The 10,561-nt window shown below is 37.9% G+C and overlaps 1 protein-coding gene and 1 long non-coding RNA gene across 2 annotated transcripts in view; one reads left to right on the forward strand and one right to left on the reverse strand.

The window, feature by feature from the left end:
* LOC136289049 (leucine-rich repeat-containing protein 2-like) overlaps positions 1–39 on the reverse strand; it is a 16,679-nt gene extending 16,640 nt beyond the window's left edge. Inside the window, exon 1 of the mRNA XM_066182516.1 lies at positions 4–39. Coding sequence (XP_066038613.1) covers positions 4–39 — 36 coding nt within the window. The remainder of the gene's footprint in view (positions 1–3) is intronic.
* Positions 40–2,748: 2,709 nt separating this feature from the next.
* On the forward strand, positions 2,749–6,777 carry LOC136288936 (uncharacterized). Its single transcript, XR_010720654.1, has 4 exons — positions 2,749–2,833; positions 4,169–4,265; positions 4,963–5,067; positions 6,364–6,777. It is a non-coding gene; the product is annotated as an uncharacterized lncRNA (long non-coding RNA).
* Positions 6,778–10,561: the final 3,784 nt, after the last annotated feature.

Raw genomic sequence — 10,561 nt, forward strand, 5'->3', positions numbered from 1 at the left:
TACAGGATCTGTAAGTGACTGGTTGTTTGATACATTCATGGCACCCTTCTTCCTGAAGAATATAAAAAACGCACAGAGAAAAACAGAGTTTAATAAATTCCAGTTCACAGAACTGAGAACTTAATGCATGTGGTTTCAGCAACCTCAGCACATCACCCTCTTATGTTGTCTAACCAGTCTGAAGCGAAATGACAATACATCTTGACAGATACAACCCATAATAAAAACATGCTGTTGGCCTGCTGGCCAGTCCTTGTACCAGCCTATTCACATGGAGGTCTTAACAACTGTGTACTCTCATCACAGTGCCGATGAGAGAGATTGTGTGTTTCTGACCTATGTTTTTTAATTCAACATTTTGTCTTTACATGTTTAGGTAATTCTATTCCCAAGCTGATTTCACTGGGATTGGTGAATGGGGTAAACTGACAGCAACAGAGGTCATAGTTCCCACTTGTTCTTTTTCCAAATCGCTTCCCCACTTCCCTGCTTTTGACCAAGAAACACCCAATCTAATATCAAACGAGCCATTTCAAGTCACAGACAAAAGAAATAAAAAACACTTTGTTTTGTAATTCAGTGTGTTTTCTCTCTGAAGAGGTGAGAAGGTGATCAGCCAATGACAAGGAACAGCTCACTGGATGGGAGCAGCTCATGTATTCCATATTAAATAGTATGACCTCCCCTCCCTAATCCAGAAAGCCCTGCATCACATCAATAGTGACAAATAGCAATTGAATTAGAAAAACTCTGCCTTACTCAGACATCAGGAACCTCCTGTATTTTCAGCATGATAGGTATAATATCATAACCAGCCCCTCCCAGTTCTGGCTGAACAGTGGAATAATGCAAACTGCTTCTAAAATTGTATGAGTACATCTGATCAAAAATTTGCACTGCTGCTTGTAATCACAGCTCACTCTGGGAAAAGTGGGGTACATTCAAATGTACATCTGCCTGAAGGGGTTATAACTTGCAACCCCACAATAAACCGATTCATATATATATACACATATATGTGTGTGGTGCGTGTGCACGTGTGTGTGTGCATGTATAAAAGAAAATTAATCCCTTTTTAATCAAACTTGGAAAGGCTCACACAGCTGGAAAAACTCAGGACATTTGTGTGGAGAAGCTGATAACTGCTATCACTGGCTCCTCATTGACTCTTCATTGGCAGCTTCACACTTCTTGCTGTTCTGCAAGTATCAATTTAAAATGGCTTGCAACAGTGCAAGCTCAATTTAACGCCAAGAAGCTGAAGCTAGTAAAGAAAGTACTGAAAAAACTGTGCAAGTGTTGCAGGAAAGTCCATGACTTTAAGATAGTTCCTAGTACAACTTGGAAAGCACGTTGCTCCTCCATTTCTGCAGATTTCCCTTTTTGCTTTATACGCAAAAAAAAAAAAACAAACCGTATTTATTTTTTGCATATATATGTGTGTGTGTGTGTGTGTTTGTGTGTGTGTGTGTTTATATGCATAAGCATCCATGGAATGTTGGTATCCCAGAGTTAAATTTTAGTTATCACCCATTTATATGTGGCTTTTAAAGTTCCATTTCCCCAAGTTGCCTAGCAAATAATTACATATGTGTCTCACAGTTTTTTGCACATGAGAAAAAGAAGATGCATTTTTTTCCCAAGAACTGCAGTACAGCCGTTCTGTTGTGCGCTCAGTAAGCTGCACAAACCCTGTGAGATCCATCCCAAGTAGCTGCAGATGATGGTGTACTCAAATCACAAGCAGTGGTTACCCAAGGGGCCACCACTAATTTCAACAGTAGTGGAATTGACAGCTTATTAGACCCCATTTGAAATTTTCTTTAATGTAATGGAGGCATGGCTTCTAGTCCTTTATTCTCTATAGCTTTGACATTGTGTTTTGACCTTGTATTGCAAAATGAGTGCATAAATCCATATTGTCAAACTATTTCTGCCAAAGGGCTAGGCCCTTTGACATGGCAATTTATGTGTAATTTACAAGGCCTACAAAACCTTGATTACTTGTGTTCGGCTTAAAGAGCCTTGGCCACCTGCCTGACATTCACCTGATGATTTGTTCAAATTTAAACTTTACAGGTGCAAATTTCCTTGAGGCAGGCACCATCTGCATACAAGGCAAGGTTAGCACACAAGGCATTCTGTTTTGTATTGACTTGGCAGATCCTTAAAGCCTACCTAGAGATCCTGTGATTTCATGAAGCTCTGACTAAACACGAAAGACTTTGTTTGTTCCAGCTTTCAGTTCTATGCCCAAGTAATGGCCAGGGCTCCTGTTTGGAAAGGAAGGAATTGGATTAAAGTTGCCTGCTACTGCATAACTCAACGCGATTAGACATCCTAGACTTAATATAACTAGGATTCTTTCAAATATGAGAAAATCATTCAACTCATTGCTGCAGTTTTTAATTAGATATTTTCTTGAATGTGTTACAGATATGTGGTTTCATTCACAAAAATCTTTCTGCGCTACTTGCTGGCTTTCCAAAATGTTTCCGGCACAATTATGTCTGTGTAGGAATAAATTAATCTTCGTCCCACGAATATCAGTGAAGAATACATCTGCCTCTGACACCTGCTCCAAAATGTGTGCAGTACTGGGGCAGTGTTTGCCAGAAACACTGGCAGCCTGTATCTGCTGTGACATATGTTCACTCAGGTGAGCTGTAGTGGAAATATCCATACTGGGAATGGGAGGTAGACAGGTGATAATTGCTTATTGACTAACTTGCTAGGCAGGAAAGTAGATGTAGCAGCATTTAAACCTTACAGGACACAACTTGGAAAGCTGCTTCAAGTTCTCACAGCGAGTTGTTCTTGAAAACAGACGTTGGTAAGCAACGGCTAGAGGAACTTGACAACAGAATGCTCTGTTATTTCTTCCTTGCTTTTGAAAGTATAGAGAAGGATGATGAGTAAAGAGCCTCCCTACTAGGCTAGAAAGGTCAAGATCCTCTTTACAGCTCTGTTAGTGCTCTTGACTTATTTTTTTTAGCAACTGAAGGGGAAAGATTTCTCTGCTTTTCTAGCTGATTAAATTTTGTTTACATGAACTTTTGCTAAATTTTTTCTCATATATGCAACTTTTGAGGAATTCCTCCACCTTTCTCACCTATGCTACGATTTAGACTTGTCCTTCTTGCCTCTGCTGAACCCCCTTTTTGTCATGGATTCATTTGTGCTCTGCTTCTGTTCTCTGACACAATGAAGCTGGGACTGGTGTCTGGTAGGGACTTTTCCACTCCGTGTACTAGGGAAGATTAGAAAATATTTACCCCTCTTTTTTTTTCTTATAGTGTATTTTTAAGTATTTAAAATTAAGAGCCCAGTAGAAGGCATCCACAGAAATGAACAGTTTCAACAGGACACAAATTTTGGATTCTCCCTAGGGTAGTAATGGAATAAACATATTTTCAAAGGTGTAACCAAGCTACCTCTCCTTGGTGTCACAGACAGTAAGTTCCTGTGCCACTCTATAATTACAGATTATGCACTGGAGCAATTTCTGCCATAGGAATTGTGGCAACTTGGCTGAATAATTCACACAATTACCTTAGTGACTTTTGCCTCTCCTTTGTCTTTTGCTAACTGTGAAAAGATTTCTGTACTCTTCAATTAGTTATTTAAAAACAGCTCTCCATCTCTATCTAATTTCTAAAATTTTATTTGACCTCCATAATACTCTGCATGTTTCTAGTCCTTAATTAAGATTGTTTGTCTTATTTTAAGATATTTACAACAAAATATCTCAGATTTTCTAGGATTGTTCTTGTAGGAATGTTTTTTTGCAGACAGTAAGCTTTCTCACTTTAAAAAATTTAAAACAAAGGAGAGCTACCAGTTACGACAAATGTGTAGCCTTGCTATATATTCACCAACTTCTGCTTGAAGCTATTAAAAGTTTTTGCATGCTGGAAGCCGGCTAGAGCTTGCTGTTTTCAAAGAACCTATTTTCCAATCCTTTGAAGAAAATATTTTTAAAAGGGGAAAAGTCATTTAGGAAATGATATATACATGCTGTGCCTGAAAAAGATAATTTTTGTACTAGAAGAGACTTGGTCTTGATAGGCAAAAGCCACTAATGGGTGAGAGAAACAGCTTTTATGATCGTACTTTAAAACTTTGTGTGACATCTAAAATTTCTTCACTTAAAATATTTTTTTTTCAGTTGCACTCTTATTTGAAAAAGACTCAAGTTTTCTCTGTATCCTTGCCGAAGTGTTGCTGGCGATAAACTAATACAGCTCCCCGACCACAGCAGAGAGGTGAATTTTTACTAAACATGATGTAACAGAACCATTTCCTCCTGTCACCCTGACTTCAATATGCATTAAGCAATAACATGAGGAAAATGCAAATACTGAAGGACAACCCTGTTTCTCAGATTCTGCTGAAAGAATATCAAGCAATTACAGAGCTATGAAAAAGGGAAGGCAAGACATCAAGAGGTTATCTTATCGTCCTGCCCTGTGGTCCAGAACAGGATAAAAAATATCCAACAGAAATCTAATCTGTACAACAGACATCTGCAATATTTCTCACTTTAAAATATTTATTCCTTTGTTTTTTTCAATACAGTTAAAGGAAATTCACTCTTTATAACTTTCAGGTGATCAAACACAAAAAACACATGTGTGAAGGTAGAATTTAAGAGAGTAGCACTGTTTTTAACAGAACTTTACAAAAAAGTTTTTTAAGTTGTTAAACTTTGCTACAAAAATTAAGAATTTGTACTTTGGGGGAGTGGTTTGGTTTGTGGTTTTTTTGGAGAGGGTTTAATGTCTTAACATTTCTGTGCTGCTACTGGTACTGATGGACATAGTCACAGCTAAAACATATAAACATTATGAAAAAAACATAATGGAAATTTTCAAAAGAAGTCTTTATTCTACTGGAATATTCTATTCTTATTTACCTATAGGCTCATTTTAAAATAAAACACTCTGTTTTCTCTGTGCTTAGCAGAGACTGTGATGCTGTTACCCGTGGTAAAAAGGAATTGGTTCCTTTCCATACAAGTGTGTTTGTAGGACTCTGCATAGCACAGCACGTATTTCAAGATGACTGGTAAGTAAATTAGCTTGGGGGGCTGAGATAGCAGATATATAGTGTGCATTTTCTCACCAAGCAGACCCTAAGCTGCTAGGTAGGCTGCTGGTATCAACATTACAACTAGGACATCAAACATGCCAAAAAGGCCTCTTGGAGAAACCTCATACTTCAGGACAACTGTCTAATTAATTGAGGGGGGAAATGCTAACTCAAAGGTGTGTGTTTGTTAAAACAACGAAATAGGGAGAAAATCTAGGTTTACAAAAAGATTATTTTACAAAGCTACGTAGAAACCCAAAAATCTGACTTTTGCCTACTGTGTAAGGAACAAATTGCTGCTCTAGCTTTTCTATCTTCCACTATCTTCTCACTTCTGAATGCAACTGTTAACAGCTATTCACAGCTCCTTTCAAATTTCCTGTGCTCCTGAGTGCCCGCAGAAATGCATTCCAATGGCTCGAAAAGGTTTTTGAATTGAGGGAGAAAATGTGCATGTTCACTGCAGAAAGGAATTCCTCCTTTTGATTTCAGTTTCTCAAGTAAAGTAAAGATGAAGAGGAGATTCTCAAAATACTTTCCCAGTGTCTTACCAACAGAAAACATCTGTGGTTATTTTCACACTACTTGTACTCTGCTTTCCAGAATGGAAGCAGAACCGAAAGTTCTCGCTTTTCTTTGGGCTTGAAAGTGTGATTTCACGGTTGGTTTTTTCTTCTTTTAATAGAAAATTTTAGTAGTACCTAACTAGCAATGTTGGCTTCTTCCGGATGTTTTAACAGTCCTGAGAAATTAAATAAGAAATTCCTTCTAAAGCCGTGCTTTTCTGTACCTGTAGGGATGTGCCTTTACCACCGTGGGAGGGTGTAACACAAAAATCAAGCTGATTGTCAGTATACCTCAAGTCACTATCCGGGGATCTTCACACTCTTTTGTGGGGGGGGGGGGGGGGGGGGGGGGGGAAGGGAAGGGGGATGGGGAGATTGACAAATAGAGATTTTTACACACAGGATGTCATTTTCTACAGTAGAAAACATAGTTGTTCCCTTGGATAGCTACATTTTTTTTCATGGACATCTGACAAGACTGTTAACATCTCTTTAACTCCCTAATTTATCTGCCTTGAAAGGAATCGAATTTCCCAAGCAGCTTTTTTTCGTGACAAGAACTGAAAGATATTTTCTTTCGGAAAGAATTTAGGCTTATCATATATTGGTCTCAATGACTGCTACAAAAGTTAAAATAGCAAATTAAATAATTCAGTACCCATTTACATAGTTCAAACAACTACTTGTTAAACCTTTCTTTTCCTAGGTAACAAGATTACTTATCTTATGACTCTTCATCAGATAACTGAGGCGACTATTTCTCACACCTTGAAAATTTTGTTTCTCCTGCCTCATCAAGAAGTTTTATTTGAATGCCATGTTTACTTTAGATTTTATGTGTATACATATCTCCTTCTATGGTCAGAAACAGTTCCTGCCACACATGTGCCAATTCGGCGAAGCTGTACAAATCTAATTGTGTAACCTGCTCTTTTACATATCTCAAAGTCTGTACTTCAATCATGGCAAAATAAACAAAGCTCAAAATACTGTCCCAGGGCCTCCCTTAAATCATTTACCTCTTATTAGAAGCTTGTACTTTTAACAACAACAAAAGGCTTTTTGGAGTGTTAAGTTTCGTGTTACTCCTTGAATTGTTTCCAGTTTTCAAACTTTTCATTTGTCCGTAGTTGATACATACTTTTAGGTATTAGTTTTTAGGATATCTTTGTTCTTTAAGGGCATCTTAAAACTATTTTTACAGCATAACACTTGCTGGACTTTTTGCTGAGTGACAGATTTTTAAACAAGGTTGATTTCGATCTCAATATGGCCATTCCCTGATTTGTATAGCCCAAGTGAATCAGAAGAATTTTCCATGTATGTACACATGCAATCTTCTCTAAGAATGGCTATAATGGGCAATAGCTTGTGCTCACAACTGCAAATAGGCTGTGGTTTTCCATGAAAAACAAATTGCCTCCTGCTGCAGGGCTGTAGAATGGTTAGCCTTTGTTTTAAGCAAAGCAGTGACAAAATATAGCGACAATGACCTATTGTGGAAAGCCTCTGATCCCCAGCTTCAAGTAGGGTCCCAAACTGCTGACCTGAAGAGATTCCCTGAAAATTAGCAACTACAGGTTTTGCAAATCTGATTTACAATAACATCTCATTTGCTTACAAACAACACCAAGATCTCACAAAGACGGGTCCAATATAAAGAGGGAGAAACAGATCCTACCGTTGTGAAGATGACAACTTTTCTTGGGCAATACAGATAAAATAGGAATTTATAAAAATTCACTACTGCTTCAAAGGTGTGAAACCTGGATCCAAAGACAACATAGCTCGGAAACAAAACGTATCCTTGGACAAAGTAGCACTTGATTGTCTGAAGTCCAGAACGGTGGTTCTGCCCTAGGGCAGTGCCTGTCAAATTGGGAGTTTGATGAAAATTTAATTGCTGAAGCAAGTTTGCACTTAATGTCCTTAGTGAAAGTTTGAAAAGTATAGATTTGTAATCCAGAAAAACTAGTTTTATCTCAGAGTGCTCCTGAGAGCCGAAGTTGTTTTGTCACTGGGGAGAAATGCGTAACATCTTTTAATAATTCTGTGTTATCTTGGCATTAGCCGCCTTCAGAATTATAGCTAGTCCATGATTGTCTTTAAAGGATTACTTCATATCAACTGGACACACTCCCTTGCAGGACAATTTGACCCTTATTTCTGGTGCTTTCACCAAAAAGTACCAAAATTTTAACCTGCTTTTGAGTTTCTTGACTTTCCTCCCTCCCAGTTTCCTTTCTCATTTCTAATCTCATTGCTACCTTAGATACCATCTAAATAGGTTAATAGACTGCTGCTGTGGTGCACTGAAAATCCATCTAGGCAATCAGTCTTCTGTTTAAAGTAGTCAAGTGAAGCTTTAAAGTAAAGATAGGGCCTGAATCAAAATGTTAGGTCCAAGTACCTTCATCCAGTGGGACAAAGTGAATATAGGGTCATGGTTTGTGGCTCTTTTCTGAGTTGTTCAATTATCATGCCTCACATGCAACCAGCAAGGGGAGTTTTTAATTTTCTTTTCAAGTGTTTTGAACAAAAAAATACCCAAATATTCAAGTATATTAAACAGAAATAATCACTGCTGATTAATTGTCAGACCTAATCTTTTCAGCTAGTGAACTGAAAGGTCCAACAGTCCATGCTAACTAGGATAACTAGGTCCTGATTCTCTTTGGTGATTTGGCATTGGTCTCCTTTCCGTTCAGGAGAAAAAGTAAAACATGTTCATGCCTTTGGGTGATCCCACAATTGTGGTAAAGAATACAGTAGGCCAAAAATTTGAAAACAAAAGGGGCTTTGCTGTCCCTGTTGTCCCTAGATAGACCTTTTTTTGTGGTGGACATCTCTGAAAAAGGAGCATACAGACTTGACACAAAGGCATTCAGTTATTACTGTAGGTTTAGATTTGGCTTCCAGATGTCCTGTAGGAGCAGGTGGAAAACGGCAACACTGCTTTCCAAGCAGCTTACGCTGCTGAATATTGAGGTATGTGAGAGCATTGTCTGAAATGACCCGATAATTAATAGCACCCATTATATTAATCAAAACAAGGAGCTTCCTCTGACAAGATAAGACTTTCTTGGGCGATTTCTTCGCAGCTTTAGCAGGAGATTCTGACTACAACCTACTTCAGAAGTGTCTTCACTATGCTGTGATAAACTAGGGGAAAACCTGGAGGAGCACAAACACTTCACACCAAATCTACCCCGTTGTGAGGGTACAAACAAAACAGTACAAAAGAGGTTTAAAACCAAAGTTCTGGCCAAACCTGAACGATTTTCTTCGTACTTCTCCAAAAAGTATCACAGAGGCACATAATATAAACAAAAACCTAGAACCAGCAAGAAATACAGCACCACCACCACCGTGAGCATGAAAGAGTAACTGAAAAGACCCCCAACACTAATAAAAAGCTGATCTTAGAGGGATTTTTGTAGCACAGGTCTCACTGAAGAAACGCTTTCATATATTTCTCATTCTGATCTGTGAGTTTTGACAGAACTCAGGAGTAGCTTCTTTAATACTGAATCTATGTCTATCTTCTTGCTTATAAACGATTTTTTCAATCCGATTTCAGGATGGATCTATATCCTCTTGATAAAGTCAGAGGTAATGTTTTCATCAAGGAGGAATCAGGAGGAGTTCTGATCCTCTTTAGTGTCTTGTGAGTATATGCTCTAGTTTTCAGGGGAAATTCCTGCTGTGCACAGCAGGAGCTGGTGCCAGGCTGCAAGCTCACAGGATATTTTGTGACAGTCTGTTTTTTTCCAATATGTTTAAAATTAACCCACTCCCTGCAAAAATCTTGGCAACTGGCTTCATAATTTTGAATTTTTCATTGTAACTGAATAATTTGCCGATGCAATAATATGATATCTTTCTTTCCACTGGGCAGTAACTTTTTTCTTTCTGTTTTTTTTTTTTTTTTGGGAGGGGGGGGTTTGTTTGTTTGTTTGTTTGTTTTTTTAATTGGGGTTTTTGTCTGATTTTTTGGGGTTTTTTTTTTATTTTTTTGTTTTTTTTTTATTTTTCAGTCTTGGGGTTTTTGTTGATGAGTGGCACTTTTCCCAAAATCAACCTACAGATGATACATCTATCTCATGAGTTTATTGTCTCTTTGAAAAGACTGAGTGATCATCTTGAGCTGATGATGCTGGTGTAAAGACAACATAAGTTGTTTGCTTGACCTTTTTAGAACTGAAAATCTAATATTTTCTTTTTAGCTCATAGCAATGTATTTGTTTTGAAAGTGGAGAGAAAGCTTCTCCTCCCTTTCAACCTCTGCTTCAGAATGAGAAAAATCTATACATGCTGAGATTTTGCAAGTTATATTATCTAAATGCCTCTCGGATTGTTACTTATGGATTGGTTCAGGCTTTCCAAAAAATGAATCCTTCTCATGAAAGCCATTAGAATTTATCCTCCCGTTTTGGGAGAGGTGCCATATTACCAACATCGTTAATATTTATGTGTTGCCTAATCTGGTACACTAAGTCTGTACCAATAACATAAAGTAGATTAGGTTACAGCAGTAAAAAAGTGTTTATAATTATTCCTGAACAATTTCATAGTTTGAATATCCCTAACTGCACTATAAATGAAAGTACATAAGGATTTATATAGAGTGATCACACCCTTCACCGAAGTTATTGTAACAAGACAATACTTCAAAGTTTTGGTCATATCTCTTGCTGAGATATCTCATACATTTCTTCTCTGCAGCAAGGTTTTCTAAAGGATTGCAGGCCTCTACTGGGTAGTTACCTACATAAAGGAATTAGGATTCAACAGGTATTATCCCGTGTACTGGCAACTCCAGTGTGAAGATGCTACACCCCTCTCATTGAGGCTGGCACAAGCCGCATTGTTTTTTTCCCTAAGGCCATTCACAGAGCTTAGGC

Source organism: Chamaea fasciata, unplaced genomic scaffold, assembly GCF_029207755.1.
Source record: "Chamaea fasciata isolate MVZ Bird 193981 ecotype frontalis unplaced genomic scaffold, bChaFas1.0.hap1 SCAF_4, whole genome shotgun sequence".
In the NCBI taxonomy this organism is placed as follows: Eukaryota; Metazoa; Chordata; class Aves; order Passeriformes; family Sylviidae; genus Chamaea; species Chamaea fasciata.